General features: G+C 51.6%; 3 protein-coding genes and 1 long non-coding RNA gene across 8 annotated transcripts in view; 3 read left to right on the top strand and 1 right to left on the bottom strand.

The window, feature by feature from the left end:
- Window positions 1-3,405, top strand: part of SCN4A (sodium voltage-gated channel alpha subunit 4) — a 46,564-nt gene extending 43,159 nt beyond the window's left edge. For all 5 annotated transcript variants that reach the window (XM_084300982.1, XM_084300985.1, XM_084300983.1 and 2 more), the window contains exon 26: window positions 393-3,405. In XM_084300982.1, the coding sequence (XP_084157108.1) occupies window positions 393-1,585 (1,193 nt within the window). In that variant the 3' untranslated portion in view covers window positions 1,586-3,405. The remainder of the gene's footprint in view (window positions 1-392) is intronic.
- A 2,300-nt stretch (window positions 3,406-5,705) lies between these two features.
- CD79B (CD79b molecule) lies at window positions 5,706-9,703 on the top strand (the record flags this gene model as incomplete). Its single annotated transcript, XM_084300906.1, has 6 exons — window positions 5,706-5,772; window positions 7,379-7,420; window positions 8,048-8,359; window positions 8,852-8,970; window positions 9,255-9,296; window positions 9,605-9,703. 6 exons carry the CDS (start codon window positions 5,706-5,708, stop codon window positions 9,701-9,703), a joined length of 681 nt encoding a protein of 226 aa, XP_084157032.1.
- A 2,106-nt stretch (window positions 9,704-11,809) lies between these two features.
- On the bottom strand, window positions 11,810-16,068 carry LOC311218597. The gene is made up of 3 exons (XR_014619108.1): window positions 15,668-16,068; window positions 15,318-15,576; window positions 11,810-13,751 (listed from the first exon to the last, which is right to left on the bottom strand). It is a non-coding gene; the product is annotated as an uncharacterized lncRNA (long non-coding RNA).
- LOC311218596 (somatotropin) lies at window positions 15,471-18,850 on the top strand (the record flags this gene model as incomplete). The annotated part of the gene is made up of 5 exons (XM_084301329.1): window positions 15,471-15,520; window positions 15,971-16,169; window positions 16,871-16,984; window positions 17,349-17,510; window positions 18,650-18,850. The coding sequence occupies exons 2-5, from the start codon at window positions 16,086-16,088 to the stop codon at window positions 18,848-18,850; spliced, it is 561 nt and encodes a 186-aa protein (XP_084157455.1). The 5' UTR covers window positions 15,471-15,520; window positions 15,971-16,085.
- Between the last annotated feature and the right edge of the window lie 222 nt (window positions 18,851-19,072).

Below are 19,072 nucleotides of genomic sequence, written 5' to 3'. Positions count from 1 at the left end.
GTAACAGAGAGTAGAAATTGTCTGTCCAATCACAGCTATCACCAGCCAACCCCCTGTGCCCACCCTTTGACCAGGGTGAAGGGACCTGGGACAAGAAGGATGTGAGGCCACCCTGTGCTACCAAGACAGGGTGAGGAGCAGGAGATGTGTCCTGCACCCTCCATCTCAATGTTTCATGGCTGCACTGCAGAAACAGAGCAGCAGCATTTAATCTTTGGCTCTGCACTCAGAGATTTGAATATGTTCCCTTTCCCGTCGGAGGAGCCGAGATAACTGCATGCTCTTGGGGATGGCCTCATCCCAGCCCTGGTAGATGATGGAGAAGCTCCACCTTGCCCTCCTGTGTCAGCTGAAGAGCACAGAAAACTCACTTCTTTTTCATCCCTTTGCAGGTATTGTCCTCTCGGACATCATAGAGAAGTACTTCGTATCACCCACGCTCTTCAGGGTCATCAGGCTGGCAAGGATTGGTCGTGTCCTCCGACTGATCCGAGGAGCAAAAGGTATCCGGACTCTCCTGTTTGCTCTGATGATGTCCCTGCCTGCCCTCTTCAACATCGGCCTCCTGCTGTTCCTCGTCATGTTCATCTACTCCATCTTTGGGATGTCCAACTTCGCCTACGTAAAGAAAGAGGCAGGGATCGATGACATCTTCAACTTTGAAACTTTTGGGAACAGCATCATCTGCCTCTTCCAGATCACCACATCGGCAGGATGGGATGGTCTGCTCAGCCCCATCCTCAACAGTGGCCCTCCCGACTGTGACCCTGAACTGGAGAACCCTGGCAGTTCAGTAAAAGGGAACTGCGGCAATCCATCCATCGGCATCTTCTTCTTCTGCAGCTACATCATCATTTCCTTTCTTATTGTGGTGAACATGTACATCGCCATCATCCTGGAGAATTTCAACGTGGCCACGGAGGAGAGCAGCGAGCCGCTCTGTGAAGATGATTTTGAAATGTTTTATGAAACGTGGGAGAAGTTTGACCCAGATGCCACCCAGTTCATCGCGTACAGCACCTTGTCTGACTTTGTGGACACCTTGCAGGAGCCACTCAAAATTCCTAAGCCAAACAAGATCAAGCTGATCACCATGGATCTACCGATGGTTGCTGGGGACAAAATCCACTGTCTGGATATTCTCTTTGCCCTGACAAAGGAAGTGCTGGGAGACTCGGGAGAGATGGATGCCCTGAAGGCCACCATGGAGGAGAAGTTCATGGCCGCGAACCCCTCGAAGGTTTCCTATGAACCCATCACCACCACTCTGAAAAGGAAGCACGAGGAAGTGTGTGCTACAAAAATCCAGAGGGCTTTCCGGAGGTACCTCCTGAGGCGCTCGGTGAAGCAGGCCTCCTACATGTACAGGCACAGTAAGGATGAAGACGCCCTGAGAGGGGACGCGCCTGAGAAGGAAGGTCTGATCGCAACCAAAATGCATGAGATGTATGGGAACAGTGGGACAGACGTGGAGACAGCCCCGGCCTTTAGCCTTGCACCTGTGCCGAGCTCAGAGACTCAAGATGCTCCTGGTGAAGTGAAAGTGTGGGATGGGAAACGCATTGTGAAGGAGTCGCTTGTATAACAGGGAGCGATTTCCATCTCGTGGCATCGCCCATCCTGAAAAGACTCCATTTGTATCTCCTCTTCAGAAATCTTCCATGTTCAGATCAATAGATCTCAGATGTTGAGCTAATTTCAGATATTTCAAGCAGACACCTTAATTTTCTGAGCAGGATCTCTTACTGATCCTGGTTTTTGTAGCTCACTGTACTTGCAAAGGGCTTAATATTTTTCTTATGAGATTGAAATGTGAAATCTCTCTATTGTTGGTGAAAGAGAAACATTTTAGTTTTGAAATGATCTAATCATGGTAATGATGTTTTTCAGACATTAACAAATGAGGATGGCTGTCCTTTTACTTAAAGTAATTGTTTCTTAATGTTATTTCACAATGAAGATATTTTCTTCCTATTATTCTTCCAGAATGCAGCCAAGTAACCAGTGAAAGATGAGCCAAGTGAAATAATATTAAGAATAATTACAGAAGGGTTTTGTGAACAAAAAAATCTCCAAAGTCTTAAAGTAGCACCTTTTTTTTGGATATTTTAATAAGCTTTATGGATTTTTGTTATATACAGAGAAAGTGCAATTATGTCTTAAGGATTTGTTTGCATAGCCAAAACAAGCATCTGCAGATATGTTCTCAGGGTTAAATATCAGATTTTAAAGGTCTCTGAATATACACTGAAGCCATAAATCATTCAGGTCTCCATGGTACGAATATAAGCTGTGTTTATATTCATGCTTCTCTTCTGTTTTCCCGTTCCATCCAGATTTTGTGGCAGGAAAGCAATGGACAGAGGTAGCATTTGGAGAACCTCCTCCAGGAGCTCCTTGTAACAAAAAAATACCTTGCACATTTTTCTTCAAGACCCACAGCAAGCAGAAACTAGCCTTAGCTAATGAGACACATCCCCAGGGAGTAAGGAGTGGTCTTTGCATTGATGGCATCATTGATTGCTCAATGACATCCCATAAACCCCATCAGCTACCGAGCGCCAGGGCTTTAACATAATGAATGCTCCTACCCAGGAACACTCAGGAGGGGTGGCAGGTGGGTGTAAATTCTCCAAATTACCCAATACTCGGGCAGGGCGTCCTTCCCTCTGCCAGGGCTCTGGAGCTGCCCCTGCACCTGTTGGTGCCATGGTGCCTGCAGAGTCCTGGGGCCAGGAGGATCCTCGCCAGGAAACATCCCACAGAGAGGGGTTCTCCCAGGGGAAAGTCCTGTCATTGCTCCCATAGGTGGCCAAAAGGAAAGAAAATGGAGTAAAATGAGCAAAAGTACCCCGGTTAATATCTGGACTGCCTTCTTTCTACAAAAGGGAAAACACTCTTAAGATTGAAACAACCACAAACCAAAACTTCCACTTGAAACAAGGGCTGCTGCTTGAAGCCAGGGGGTCTGTCTTTTTTTCTTCTTCTCTTCTGTTTTGTTTTGTTTTTAATTATTAATATTATTTCTTCTCCCTTCGGCTGGTTTTGGCTCAGAGCCGTTGCAGATGCCATATGGCACCCCGCGGAGCTCGCTTGCATCCATGTGCTTTTGGCCAGGCGGCAGAGCCGGGGCCGCTCTGCCCACTGCATCACACCACGTTGTGCTTCCATTTCCATGTGCATAGAGTGACGCTCCCTGGAACAGGAGCCATAGGGTGTGGCATGCTGCTTTAAAGTGCCTTTGCATGGGAAGCATCCATGGCACAGCTCTTTCCAGCCCAGGTTGTGGTTCACGATCAATGCTGCTTGTACGTACGTGTCGTCAGTGATGGAAAAATGCCAAAGAGCAGAGTTTGTGTGAGCTAAAGCCCTTTTTCTTTGTACATTTCTTAAAATAAAAAAAAAAAAAAAACGTAAATGGTCGATTATTACAATACCAAATGTGTTGGTGTGCGTTAGGGGAGAAAGTGTTTTCCATACCACTGGGAGGGGGAAATCACCTGCCCCAGTCATAAATACCTGCTCCCTCCAGGGAGCCTCTGGCCACACCATCCTCTGCAGGACCCCCAGTAGTGGGGTCCCATTCTGCTCAAGAGACCTCCTGAGATGAAAGCTCCCCCCAGCACCTCCAGCCCAGTCTCTAGAGCTTCTGTTCTGCTCATGGATACGTCCCATGCATCCTTGCTGCCTCCTGCCTCCCCCAGCAACAAGCCCCAGCTATGGGAGATGCTGCTGTCACTTCAGCCAAGGAGAAGGGAGGACTTGGAGGAGGTGTCCAATACTGGGCTCTGTGGAGCCAAACCTGTCCCACTGGCTGCATGGGAGCAGGTGAGCATCACGCAGAAGAGGCAGCAGCAGGTGAAGAACATTTCTGTGCTGATGTGTGGCCAGAGGCTGAGCTGGGAGAGACCTCCGGGACCTGCTGATGTCCCCTGTGGCCACAGCACAGCCTCACTGTTGTTTTCTCTCTCCCTAGAACAGCTCGTGCCAGGGCTGGTGTAATTCAAGTGGGACGCATCACAGCACCCACGCAGGCAGCAGGATGGAGGGAGGAGGTGGCACAGCCCCCATGTCCCTGTCCCCCTGCGGTGGCAGGAAGGACAACAGTGAAACACAAGCCACCATGAATAAGAATGGGCTGGTGAAGGGTGCAGCTGCCTGGCCCTGGCTCAGCCGTGCCCTGTGCTCGTCCCGCCACCCGCTGTGGGGACACGAGACCTTCCTCATGGGACCATCATGTCTTTCCCAGGCACCTCCAGCCTGGGGAGCAGCTGCTGGCCTTCCTTGCATGCTCATCGCAGCTCCTATATCCAGCCCCAGGGGCTGATTACCAAATCTCTCCTGTGTTTCCTGTGCTGTCCCAGCTCCTAAGCATCTCCGTCACTGCTGGCTTGCCAGGACATCACAGCCAGGCTGAGTTTTAGCAGCAATACCAAGGGTGCTGACAGTTTAGCCCCAGCATACAGCTCCATGCATTGCACAGCCTGGCCGCTCTGCTGCAAGAAGGCCTCTCCCAGCATCTCTTTCCCTGGGGCCACAATTTCTCTGGAAACCCTTGTTTCTGCTCTTGCTCGGCTCACACCCCCTTGCACACAAGGTGAGACTTGGGCCGGCTCCCAGCAGCTGCCGGATGCTCAGAAACAGCAAAAAAGAAACGACCTGCAGAAAGTGGAGGTTTGGGGAGGCCCCAAGAAGACAGAGCCGGGCTCTGGGGACCAACCCGGCTGGCAAAAGTACCCCAAGGTGTTTTTCAGATGGAGTTACAGTTCAGTGCTCACCCGTAGTTCACAGAGCACAGTGGTTGGAGAGGTGCTGTGGCACAATGTGACAGGGAACTGCATCTCTGTGCCAGAGAGATGGGGCCAGGGCACAGCTTGGGTGCCACTTGTGGTGGCTGTGCCCAAAGGATGCAGGAGGAAGGGTCTCGGTCATGGCAATCATGCTGCAGAGAAGGACCAGGCATGGTGAGCACCCAAACAGGGGGCTCTGTTTCTTGGACAGCCTGTCTAGGCTTCGCCCTTCCCCAGATTGGCAGTCCTGGGGACTCTTTGGGGTGCTGGGGACAGGAGCTGCGCACCAATGCCACTGAACCCTGCAGCAAGCAGGAGAAACCCAAAACCCACCTCCTTCCCGCACTTCATGTGCTGCTCTGACCTCGCAGCCACTGGCCCAGCCTCCACCACTGCCTGTGGCTGCGTTCCACATCTCCCGCAGGGCAGAGTCGGTGCCGTTAGGGAGCTGGGGTGTGATCCTGCTTCGCCTGGGGTAACCCCATCCCCTGCCCTGTGGCACGGAGCCGTGTTGGTGCCAGCACCCCCTCCCTGCACTGCACCTCTGCCAGCTGAGGCGTGGAGTCGCCGAGTGCTCCACAGACAGGCTCACCTCCACTGGGCGTGCAGAGCCCCCAGCCTCAGTCCTCTCCCTCAAATAACTCTGTCATGGTGAGCACGGCCCAAGGACATGAGGCTGGACAAGGCAAGGGCGGGCACAACAACAGGGGCCCCAGCGTCTGCGCTGCATTCAAAACCAGCCCCAGGGAAAGTCCCCACCACGGCCAATTTACATGAGCAGGAAAGACGCCGTCTTGCATAGCAGCAGCTTTGCCATTTTTAGGTGCAAAGGCCAAGCTGGTTGGAGCAGCCGTGGTGTTTTTGCAGAAGCAAGGGTCAGCGACTGGATGCTTCCCTGTTGTTTGCAGTGAAAAAATGGCTGATTTCTGCAGGAGGCTCTGGGTGCTCCAGGCAAACCTCTGGCTGATGGCCCTGGCTGCAGGTAGGCATCCAACACCGGCTTTGTGCTGTAGAGGGTTGAAGGAGCAAGAAAGCATGCACATTGGCATGCGTCCCTTGCTTTGTGCATTATGGGACTCCATCCATGTCTGGCTTTAAATAAATTAAACTTTACAAGTTATGAGTTTTCGCACGAAGCCAGACTGTGGGGTGATGGGTAAAGTGCAGGGCTGGGATGGCGCGCAGGAGCTGGTGGGCAGCTGGGGCCAAGGGAGCTGGGGAGCCGGGTGCCGAGCGGGTGCAGAGCCTTCATGGCTGTGGTGGAGGGAAAGAAGAGTTTTCTTCACCATTTATTGTTCATGGAGGCTGGAGGATGGGAGCAAGCTGGGGACAGCACATCGCTGAGGCCAGGGCCAAGCCACCTTCCTTTGCTGCACAGGGCTGCGTGTTCAAGAGAGGAGGAGAAATGGGAGGAAAAAGGCTTTTGTGGTTGACCTGGGGGGGTCAGTGTGAACATCCCTATGATGTTCCCTTTGAATCCCCACGGAGAAGCAGCCTTTCAACCCAGCACAAGGCTCCTGTCCCTTTCCTCCCTCTCCTTGATGCAAGGGTACCCACAAACCCTGAAGCAGCCCCCACCCTCATCTTCAGGCTGAGGAACCTCAGCCTGTGGGAGAAAATCATGTAAAGGGTTGCTGTTGGGCACCTGAGCCCAGCGCAGATTTGACGTTGCAAGGGTTCATCCTTACTCTCAGGGTGGCTTCAGAGAAGGTGGGGAAAGCTCAAGCTGCTTGTGGAGGCAATGGAAATCTTGCCTTTGGAGGGTCTGGGGGCTGCAAGGTGAGGAGCCAGCTTGGTCATCATTCAGAAACAGCAGCAGAGCTCAGAGAGCGAAGCCCCGGCTGCAGGTGTCAGGGACACAAACCCAGCGCACAGGCTGGAGAAGGGGCATCTCTGCATTGTAAAATGAGATGAGGCCAGAAGGGAGAGTTTGTCTGCAGGGGGGCAGGCATTAGAGACAAACTGGGCAGCCTGGTCCAAGGAAAGTCTCTGGAGCTAAGTCCTCACCATGCTGCTCATCGGGGCGGGAAGGTCTGCAGCGGGGCAGCAAAGTGTGGGGCAAAGCTCAGGCTGGGGAAATGGCTTCTTGTTCTTCTTATTATTATTCTCTTCTTCTGGGGGGCTCTGCAGCAGCCCCAGCACGCTGGAGGTGGTGCAGCCCCCACCTCCGTGCCAGCTGCCCTGCAGCAGGGCTTGGCGAATGCTCACTGAGCAGACGGAGCTGGGCGCTGAAGCGGCGCGGCAAACAGGGCTGGTGCTTCCTGCCCAGCTGCAGCAAGAGGAACCGGGCACCCGCGGGGCACCGGGCTCCTCGCCCCGGCCCAGTCCATTTTAATAGCAAAGGCAGGTTTCACTGGGTTGTCAACCAGAAAGCAGCTTACTTAATTCAGGAGGTGGGGTGGAAATAAGAGGGCTTGTGCTCAAATGGCCTCTGAGTGGGGTCTGGTTGATGCTCCTGAGCTCACTGCCCCATATGGGGAGGGTATGAAGGACCCACAGGGCATGCTGTCCCATCTGGAATGTCCTCAGTGGGCTCCTCCTACAGGAGTCCTTGGCCAGTGTCTCAGACCCCTTCTCCTGTCTTGCAGGTGGGATCTCAGCAGTTGGGAACAGCACCAGTAACAGCACAGGTAACATCTCAGACCTGCTGGGCTCTTTCATGTGTCCCCAGGGTCCCTCCCAACTCTCTGGCTGTACCATGAGGCTGCCAACCCCAGCAGAGCCACAAATGTCCCCAGAGCCCTTCCCAGGCTGCAACCTCCTCTGGGGCATCTCCCTCCCCTGCTCTGCCTCTGCAAATCCAGATCCGTTTTGTCTTTCCTAAGGACATGAGCATTTTAACTCAGCATTTGCAGAGTGCATTGGGTGATCGGGCCATGGCTCGGGACCAGGTGACAGAGGTGATGGGCTTGTGCCATCCCCACCTCCAGGATGCTGAGCATGAGCTCTGCCACCCAAACAAGTCCCAGCTCTGGGACATGAACACAGGCAAAACACAAAATACAGCAAAATGAACAAAAAAAAAAAAAAAGTAGAAGTGATGGGGAGAGAATCCAACTGGGGGTCTTGGCAAAGGCTCCATGATGCATGCCAGTGCAGACTGTAATCTGGGAGCCAAGCTGGGGCTAAGAAGGCATATGTACATAGAGATGGGTGGGAGCAGCAAAAAAGTGACCCAGTGAAGTCACTTCCACAAAAAAAATGAGTTTCCACTACAAGCACCATAGCTTGACGTGCCCACCCTTGTCCCCTGGCAGGCAATGGGTGCCGAAAGCTGCACCAGCACCCACGCTACGTGGCGGCCAAGAGGAACACACCCATCAGCTTCATCTGCTACACCCCAGAGCCCCAAAGCATGCAGTGGTACAAGACGGTGGAGGGCAGCGATCAGATCTATGTGAGGGACCAGAGCACCTCCCGCTTCAGTGTCGAGAGGAAAGAAAACTTCATCAACTTCACTATCTTCGGGATCAGATACGAGGACAATGGCATCTACGCGTGCGACAGGAAGAACCTCACATCGGAGAACAAGCGGCCGCACATGTGCGGGACGGAGCTCAGAGTCATGGGTGAGTGGGAGCCCCCCGTCACCTCCGCCGCTGGTGTGTGCCCTACACACACTTTTCCTCCTTCCCCCCTCCACGTGAAGCCCACATCACACTCCTGGCACCAACCTTTCCTGTGCTGGTGGGACCCCTTCAGACACAGCTGTAGGTGCTCCACCACATGGCAGATGTTTCTTTGCATGCCGGACAACCCCCCAGGTTTGCCTTGGCATGTCCATCCCATATAAATGCATACCAGGGAGTGCATTGCCCTAAAAAATCACATTTTTCCCAGTTCTGGTCAGTGGTGGGTCTTACCCAGGGTGCCCCATTCCAGAATTGGTCCCTGATGCCAGCCTCAGGGGATTGCAGTGCCCTGGTCCCTTCCAAGAGACATCACCCCAGTCCCCTTCTCTGCTCTGGCACAAACCTGTGGTCGTGCCGAGCTTGTCCCCGTTCCCTGGGAGCCTGGCACGGAGACAGGGCTCAGGGCTCTCTCTGTGCTGCTGCTCCCAGGTCACAGCAACATCCAGCAGATCCAGAGCAGGAACACCCTGAAAGATGCCATCATTATCATCCAGTCCGTCCTGCTGGTCGTCTTCATCAGCGTCCCCATGCTCCTCTTCCTAGACAAAGTGAGTGGCAGCATCGCCAGCAGCGGGGACGTCCCTGGCTCCACCGCCGCAGTGCTCACAGCAGTGCCCCATGTCCTGGGCAGGGCAGTGAGGGCACTGCTGGGGCCGGAATGGGCAAGGACCGGGTTTGGGGACATGGCTACCTGAAAAAAGCATTTAAAATGGAATGGGGGAACTGTCCAGATTTGCCTGTGGAGGCTGTGGGGTGGAGGATCCTGGCGCAGGCTGCGCCAGCTATTGTGAGAGTGCTGGTGACACCCAACCTGTGACTCTCCTCTCTATAGGGTGAAGGCAAAGAGAGCCCTGAGGAGGACCACACCTATGAGGTAATGCTCAATTAATTATAGAAATACCTCTGTAATATCAGTCTGAGCCTTGAAACAGCCAGTTATGCCCTTGCTGGGTGCCCGCTAGGTACAGCAGCCCTCGCAGAGGCCTGCGTTCCTCCCAAGTGCTTATTGCTCCTTGGCCATAGAGCAGCTTGTAGACCCCAAGCCAAGCTCTAAGCACATTCACCCATCTGTCTCCATCTCCCCTTCCAGAAGCTGCCCTGATCCCTGGGGGAGCACTCTGGAGATGGGTCCCCGCTTAGGGGTCCCCCTCCCATGTCTCAAACTCCTTCTTCTCGGCACAGGGTCTGGAGGTGGAGCAGATGGCCACCTACGAGGACATCACTCCTTTCCGTGACGTGAAGGCCAAATGGACAGTCGGGGAACACCCAGGGGAGGAGTGAGGGGTCTCACACCCACCACCAGGCCAGCACCGGTGGCATCGCTCCCTGCCAGCACCATGCCAGTGCCCTGTGGGGACAGGCACCCAGGTCCCGATCTGCCACCACGGACCTTCAGCTGCCTCCAGCAGCCCTGCACAGAGCTCGAGCCTTGCTGCCCTTCGGTGCTCGCTGCGCTCCCCAAGACTGTCCTGCCCCAGCTGCTGAACCCCTAAAGCCCATGTAGATATTAGGAGCCAACCCCAGCCCCCTGGTCGCCAGCAGCCCCGATCCCCAGGCAGCCCCACATCTTGCTCTGAGCTCCTGCGTGGCCAACACAATGGCAGTACGGTGCTGGGTGCTGGGGCTCCTCTGTCCCCACCACCTCCTGGAAGGAGAGGACCATGCTTGATCACTCCCCGTGCTGCAAGGACCCTTGTGGGCTGTGAGACCCGGCTGTGGGCCCTGTAATCCTGGCAGTGGAGCCAAGGTGAGCAGAACTATCGGGGTGTTTTAAGTAGATTTGGGGCCACTGTTTAGCTCTCAAGCCATAGACGTGCCCAGCAGGCCAAGCTGGAAGTTGTAGAAGCTGGAAGATCCTCTGAAAGTGCCTCGTTCTCTCCAAAGACTACAGAAAAGCTGGGGAGGCAGCCCAGTCCTGGAGGGTCTTGCACAGGGCTTGCTCCTCACCAGGCAAGAGTTGGCCTGTGTCAGAAGGATGTTCCCTTGGAGAGGGACAAGTGCAACCTCAGAACCTATGGGAAAGATTTAAAGTGTGGGACACAGATGTACGACTGCTTTTTCAAGCCGTAATAAAGGTAATGGGTAAATTCACATCCTGCACCTCCTGTTCCAGACATCCAAGCTGCGTCCTGCCGTGCCTGATCCAGGGGTGTCCTCGTGCCGCATCCTGGTGCCACCCCACTATAACCCTGGTGCCAGGGTCTGTGGGATGTCTGGGAACAAGGAGCAGATTTCTGTGGGTTCTGCTCAGGCAGCTGGAAACCAAATTTCACCCCTTCAGGGCCCCAAGTGCAGGCAGGGATGTGAAGTTGAGAGCAGCTGTGGGCTCTGCTGGAAGCCCCAGCTGAGCACTCACAGGGGGACCACCGCGGCCCCAAGACGTCAGTGATGAGCTTGGGACGAGACAAAAACCACCGCCAGGAACCAAAGCAGGAGGAACAGGGCCCCATGCCAGGAACAAAGAGCTGAGCTCTGCTCCAGATACATGTGCTCTTGCAAGAAAAGCTAGAAAACATCTGGAGAGGAGCAGAACGGCACTAATTGGTTCTGTTAATAAAAACTGTTTTGGCGCGGCAGCAGCAGGCGTGCGGGTGATGGGGCTCAGGGCTGGCTGGGCACAGCACCGGGGCTTTCACTGCCGGGGGGGTCCCCAGAGGCGTGGGGAGCCCATCACGGTGGGTTTGACAGGATGAAGCTGGACAAGGCAGGACACCAGGGTGACGGGCAGTGGGGGGGGGGGGGGGGGGTGACAACAACTGTGAGGCTGAAAGATGAGACCTCCCCAAGTCATGGATAGCCAGCAGAAAAAAAAAACTAGGGTAAAATTACGAGCAAATAGGGAACAGGCTGGTTCTTGTTTACTGGTAAATCAGCTTAATGGAAAACTGGGATTCAATCTAAATAGCACAAAAACAGCATTTTAAGGTTGTTTTTTATTAGTTAAATGAGCTGTCCTAAACTGGCTACATATACATGTATTTAAATGTTATTTAAACACGTCTTACTTGTAAATTTGATTAACTGAAGGAGTACTCACAGTGAGGGAAGTGAATTCCTGGTTTCCATGTTTGCCAAGATTTTAGAACTAGCAGGGCTCATCCCTCCATGCCTTGTTTTCAGTTACAAAATGGGAGAGGAAGGCAAATTTTCCGGCCTTCCCAATTCCCAACTGGTTTCTCAGCTCTGTGTAAACAACTCACTCCACTGACTTAACCGAATCACACGAAGCATGGAGAATTTGCTGTTTCCGTCTGTAGAGGAAGCAATGTCAAAAGCAGTTTCGGTGACCCCAGTTCCGCTCTGCCGCTTGGCTACTCTCTTAGCCCAGGGCCTTAGCTTCCTTTAAAATGCCAGAAGCAAATAAGTATTTCTGTATTGCTAGGGTTTTACTTTAATTGCTTAGATTAGTTTCTGGGGAGTACAGAGATGGGTTTTAATTTTATATTGAAATAGGCTTGTATTTAAAATGCACTCAGTGTAATTAAATACATTTCAATATATACAGTCCAGGCTCTGTATCCTGATTCTTATCCCCACCATTGAAGTATGACTGGGCAGACAGTTGTTTTTAAGTCCCACTGGGCTGCAGTCCTGGACCTCCTTCAGCCTCATGATATCTGCCATTTAGAAATAGGCTGGGTGAAATTGAGCAGTCCTGGCTCCAGAAAATACACACACAAACACACAATTCAAACTGAAAAGGACTATTTACTTTCAGGGTAGTGAGCTAGCAAAGGCAGTCAACCATCACTTAAAGCCTCTACCATCCATCTCGTTACCGACGGAGCTACAGAGCCTGGGCCGTGGGCCAGCATCTGGCTCCTCAGTCAGGATTCACCATTTGTAGGTCCCCGGCTGGGAACCTCTGCACAAAACCCCTCCTGGGGGGCCAGGAGGAACCAGGGCATACACATACCTCCAAGGAAAGTTGCTTCATTTGTCCACAGGGCAAGGCGGGTGGACGTGGGACCACCCTGAAAAGAATGGAGTTTTTTTTCTCTTTCAAATAAGAAAAGGAACTTGGAAATTACTGAGCCTCATGCTGCTTTATGATGTTCTACTTTGGGTCGCGCATGTGGGCACTTGGAAGCTAGGAAAATGCCAAGCTGATATTTGCAAGCTGCTTATGCAAATGTAATCGTGCCAGTGGTGTGTGTTCGTCCAGCCCAGGATCCGAGCCATACACTGCCATCTCCACAAAGCTTCTGCCTCATTTAATGCACAGAAATTATGTGAGTGGGGAGAAAACAGACCTCGGGGGCACAGCCTGGAACATGCTGGCATCTCTGTGCTTGGCTCTAAGATGAAAATTGCTGGTTTAGCACCGTGCTTTTGCTAACAGGGCTGGAGGGGCAGCAGGGTAGCAAGTGATGGGCAGCAGTCTGGTGCAAGGTGCCGTATTAATCTAGCTGCAGTGGTAGAGCATCATCGTGAGCAGGCAGCAGAGCCTGTGCTGGCTGGTGGGGCTGCTGCTCTGCTCACCTCTGACGAATATTGACATATTTAAACACAATCTGTAGTAGAAAAACACACCCAGATGTTGCTGGCTATTGGGTGACCGGATACCTGATAGCTGCAGGACCCACTGTTCCCTTTTCTCTAGGGACTGACATTTACTCTGTGACACCACCATGCGAGTGAACACCCAGGGGCTTCTCGGAACAGATCACGCTCTCCCCAGCGTGTTTATTAAAGAGCTCTCGCACCCTTTGCTCCACTGATGATGCTGCCTGGTGGAAACTGGAGCCAAAGCAGGGGGGCAGACCAACCCAGGGGCTCGGGGAGCCAGAGCACTGCCCCTGACTGGGGACCAAACAGGGCCCTGAACAAACAGGGTGGCTTGAGGCACCCAGTGCCCTGGGGGGAAAGAAAAGTCCTTTAAGCACCACAACACACAGCTCTCCATCCCAGGTTCTGTCTTGTCTTGCTCAAAAGCAGGGATAGGTGTGCTGTGACCTCTGCTCTCCCCCATTTCTTCTCCCTCCTTTCCACACCAGCCCTCTGCTCAATGCAGAGATATTTCTCATTCCTGTCTCAGGCAAGAGCAGAAAGCGGCTGATGACCAGATCTTCTCACAGCTTTGCCCAGCTGAGGATGTGAGAAACCTCCCAGGGCTCTGGAACTTGGATTTGCAGCAGGCAGGTTGGTACCCTGTAACACACCTACATGTGACAGCTCTTCACCAAACCTGTGCCAGACAAACCAGCCAACTCCAGCGACCTTATTCTGTCTCTGCCTGGGAACTTCCACACTGTTTTTCGACAAGGGGTTGGTATCTCCTCTCTCAAAGCAGGGCTTTGCAAATTACTTCTGCAGTTCAATGCTTGAGCTGTTGCATGAGGAAAAAAATACATTAGACAATAAAAGCACCTGAGAACAAATGTAAGTAAAATAATGCATTGGCTGAAAATTTGAATCAAACCGTTACCTCAAGGAATAGAAATTGTTATTTAAAAAAAATCAACTTGTTCAAAATATCCCTTTTGAATTTTTGAAATTTTGGTAGCATGACAGAAGTTATGTGGCAGAAATATGGTTCACCTGGCAACATCCACCCAGCTCTATCCCCACTAATGATAAATGGGAAACTACCTCTTTTGCTTTATGTCAGAGGTGTCCCAATCTGGCTTGTCAGCCCTGTTAACTGTGGGCCAGACCCTGCCAGGAGCAGGCAGGAAAATTAGGAGCACTTTCTACCTATGTGGGGAAATTCCACCATGTAAAAGCACTGATCTGATTTGGGGTGGCTCTTCCATGATGATAAAACCGTTATTTGCAATAAACAGCAGAATATGGAGAAACCATTCAGTGCTAATTTCATCCCTAGGCAAACATCCTCCCCAACCTTTCCATCTATGTATAAATGACTACAATTAGGTAGCACCATTGCGAACACGTGTGCATTTATGCATGGAGAAGATATAGAGAGGTTGTTGTGATCATGAATACATATATACATTTTAAACAGACCCCCTACTATATAAGGGGTGTCTCAACAGTTGCCATTACCAGCCTAGATGAAAGGAAGAAACATTCACTTTCAAGCAACATCTGAGCAACTCTCCAGGCAGAAATGGCTCCAGGTACTCTTCTTTATTTCAGTTTACGAGGATTGCCAATGCGGCTACAGGCAGCATTGTGTCCAAAGAAGGGCAATAAAGCTGGTGACGGGTCTAGAGAACAAGTCTTATTAGGAGCAGCTGTGGGCACTGGGGTTGTTTAGCTTGGAGAAAAGGTGGCTCAGGAGAGACCTTACCACACCCTACAATTACCTTAAAGGAGGCTGTAGCAAGGTGGGGATTGGGCTCTACTCCCAAGTACTAAGTGGTAAGATGAGGGAAAATGGCCTCAAGTTGTGCCAGGGGAGGTTTAGGTTGGATATTAGAAGAAATTTCTTTACTGAAGGGGTTGTGTGGCATTGGAATAGGCTGCCCAGGGAAGTGGTTGAGTCACTGTCCCTGGAGGTCTTCAAGAAACATGTAGATGTAGAAGTTAGTAGTATGTTTTCATGGTGGACTTGCCAGTATCAGGTTAAAGGTTGGACTAGATGGTCTTAGTGGTCTCTTCCAACCTGAATGATTCTATGATTCTGATTACGTGCTTTGGGTGATAGGATATTATGATAGGATGGTACTGTTGCCTATATATGCTCAGTGCCTGCCCTAAATTAAGACGTGGCAACTTAAAAATCAATGAAAAAGAATGGCTTTCCCAACAGCGTGACTTTTAACCATGGATTGACTCAGGTATTCATTATGCTAATGCACATGCAAGGGGCATTTAATGCTACAGGCAAGGGGCAAGGAGAGGCTGGAGAACAAGAAGAAAAGACATGCAAGCCAGAGCAGGAATAGTTATTACTAACATAAATAGTGGCAGGGATATTAAAACTCACATTCAAGGCTTAAGACAGGGATCAGGATGATGTCTAATGCCTATGTCCAAGTCCTACAGGCTCCAGGGCATTCCTCCACTGAAGGGTGCTTGTTTGAGATTAACTTTGTGTCCATCTGTACTTACAGAGACCACTTGTGCGAGTTAGATGCTAGGCGTTAATAACCTTTAGACTTGTCAGGGATCGCTGGATTCTACAGGTGTGTGCCAGAGAGCAGAAGTTTTCAGTTACAACACAGGTAATGCAATCACTTTTCACCCTAGTGAAGGCAGACAGACAGTTTCATGTCAGCAGCATGGTGTAAAACAAGGCTACAGTGAACTATTCCCAGTCCCTCCCCTGGTACTCACCATCCCATTTGCTCATGCATCGTACTCCATTCATGAAGGCAAGACTGACTGAAAAACATGAGCGTGTTAAGGAACAACACAGAGATGCACTGCAGTTTTCATGGAGCAACAATCATTCTTAAGGCAGAAAAGCATTGTTTGTAACACTGGGAGCAGCACAAGCCTCGAGGGCACATCCAGTAAAAGGGGATGGGGTGTCACTGGAGGGCTAAGATCGTGCATGAACACAAACAAGACATTCTTTAGGGTTAGCACAGGCAGAAGAGGCCAGGAAGTAATATGCAGGTGCCACCCTCACTGAAGGACAGTTAACAGCACTCCTCTCCACTTTGCTGCAGGGTCGTGGTTTTCTCCTCTCCTCATCACTGTGATCACCCTGGGATTGCAGTGGCCACAAGAAGCTGCCACCTTCCCAGCCATGCCCCTTTCCAACCTGTTTGCCAACGCTGTGCTGAGGGCTCAGCACCTCCACCTCCTGGCCGCAGAGACGTACAAAGAGTTCGTAAGTGTCACAGCCTCCGGGCATCTCCTCATTAACCTGATGTTTTCAGGACCATATCATGGCTTCCCACCCAGTCCAATTTTCTAGAAACAGATGCATTTCAACTACTGGTGTCTCCTGTCAGATCCTGAGGAGGAAAAAGGAGTCTTAATGGGATAGAACCGGCCTCTACCAGCCTGTCTCCTCCTCACAGCTCTCTGCCTCCACCCCTGATCCTCCTCAGGGCCACAGCTGCCCACACCCAAACCCACCACTCACAGCCAGCTGCCTCAAAGAGAAACCCAGTCCTGAGAGCTGTGGGGAGCAGCAGGCATTTTGCAACCTTTCTGTGACAGTAACCTATGGCACTGACTTAAAACTATCCAGCTTCTGCTTTGGCCAGGAGCTCGAACAAGGTGTCTGCTTTGGCCAGAGCTGTTCAAGGGAGTCATCTGCCCCTCAGGAGAATGCAGTCCGTGTGGTCTGTGTTCACCTCAGCACTTTGGCTTAGTGAAAGCAAGACCTATAGGTCTAGCAGCTACTGTGCCAACCAACACGTGATTTCCAGCTTCCTACCTGCCAGTCCTGTACAGAGATACACTTCATGTCTCACATTTCTTTCTTGAAAAGAGCAACCTGTCAGGACAGCCTGAGGAAAGAGTCAGCGCTCTTCTCCCAGTACATGGCCAACAGATCTGGGTGTATTTGGGATGTCTCCACAGGAACGCAGCTATATTCCGGAGGACCAGAGACACACCAACAAGAATTCCCAGGCATTCTGTTACTCAGAAACCATCCCAGCTCCCACAGGGAAGGATGATGCCCAGCAGAAATCAGTAAGTTGTCTCCCCTGGGCAAGCACAGAATTCTTTCAAGGAACAGAGGGTTTCCATCTGTGAGCACTTCAGTGCTTGCTGAGGTATCACTCCTCTCTCCTTTTACTATTTACACCTGCATGCAAAAAAAAAAGACACCTTTGGGTTAGCCTATAAATCATACCCCCACCCCAAAGAGAGGAACTGTTGTCAGAACAGGATGTATGTCTGTCTGATGCTCCTCAGTCTCTAACATTTGCTAAAGGTGCAGAAGCAGGGGCACACCAACGGGTCACCTCTGGGCTGTTTCAGAAGGAGCAAGACACACAGGTAACATTACAGAACACCTCACCTGCACACCTTTGACCCCCTTTTTTAATTTCAGGATATGGAGCTTCTTCGGTTTTCACTGGTTCTCATCCAGTCCTGGTTGACCCCAGTGCAATACCTAAGCAAGGTGTTTACAAACAATCTGGTTTTTGGCACCTCAGACAGAGTGTTTGAAAAACTAAAGGACCTAGAAGAAGGGATCCAAGCTCTGATGAGGGTAAGTTGCAGTAGGTAGCATGATTACGGAGTAACAGAGATCTCCTAAACACAGGGCACTGAGCTCTCAGGGTCTTCTACAGGATCCAAAGACCATGAGAAGTCTCCCCACCTTCCACTCCAAAAAACATTGGCATCCTTTGAACTTTGCTTACTTTAACATAGTCACATCACAACACTCCACTGCACACAATTCATCACTGGGAGCATGAGAAAACTTGTACCAGATGTTAACAGCACTGCTATAACCTGCATAGCAGCACAGGCCAGGAAGATCACAACAGTCTAGACTCAGTCTTTACAAACCCAGCACCAAAGAATACTCCATTGGTTAAACTTGCTGTTAAACCTGATGTTTGCCCTATCTCCCCAGAAAACACTTTAAAGTGAAGCAAATTTTGCAGAGTTCTGCATCCTGACTTCCAAGACTCAAGACATTTTATAAAAACAACTCATATAAGTCTGTGTACTGATGGAAGCTTATACTCTGATGTTTCTCTCTTATATTACATTTAAATTAACCTAGCACACAGACAACTGACAGCTGGAGAATGTTCTTCAGAAAGATTACTTTTGGCTTTGTTATTTTAAATGACATTACTTATTGTCTGTCAGGATCCCATCTTAGATTTGCTCAGCATCACCACAGCTAGAGCCCCAAGACCTGTCTCCATGTGATGTCAGTCTGGACGATGATTTTCATCATCTAGCACCTAAATAACTACAAAAGTCAGGCACAGAGAGTAAACAGAGATCTTCTGTCCTGACTGTAGTCTGTAGCATTTCCAGGTTTTGCTCTCCGTTTGATGTAAGTTTGGGCAATGGGAAGCAGTACCCAGTAACCAGATAATGATCACACTTTAGCCTTTTAACACCCTGTTTACTGAACAAAAACGGTTTGTTGTCCGAATCATCTGGCAAGCAAAGCAGGGCAGGAGGAGAGGCGGACTGCAGCTCCAGATGCACATGGCTCGGGTCTGGCTTCAAGCTCTGGTCACTGGAAAAGTGTGAGGAAAGAGAGCGTTACTGACCCCTCTCATGACCTCCTCCTCTCCAGTGGCTACGGCCGGACCCTGCTTCCCTGCCCCACTTTTAAGAGCCTCTGGTGCGAGCTCAGCCCCGGCCCTTTCCCTCCTGCAGGAGCTGGAGGACCGGAGCCCGCGGGGCCCGCAGCTCCTCAAGCCCACCTACGACAAGTTCGACATCCACCTGCGCAACGAGGACGCCCTGCTGAAGAACTACGGCCTGCTCTCCTGCTTCAAGAAGGACCTGCACAAGGTGGAGACCTACCTGAAGGTGATGAAGTGCCGCCGCTTCGGAGAGAGCAACTGCACCATCTGAGGCCGGGACGGCCGCCCTCCATCCCGGCCCCTCGCCGCGGGCCTGCCCCGTCCCCTCTCACGAAAATCGCTCTGCCCCGAGGAGAATAAACCCGCTACCGCTGAGCTGTGCCCGCCTGCCTGCCTGGGGTGACGGGGGGCGGATTTGGGGCGCTTTTCCCCCGTACCATACACACATACACAGCCCCGCCGGGCCTGCGCACCCGGCCTGGGCGGGCAGGGC

The sequence above is a fragment of the Netta rufina genome (assembly GCF_964035555.1).
Source record: "Netta rufina genome assembly, chromosome: 24".
NCBI lineage: Eukaryota > Metazoa > Chordata > Aves > Anseriformes > Anatidae > Netta > Netta rufina.
This window is presented reverse-complemented; position numbering and strand designations above follow the sequence as displayed.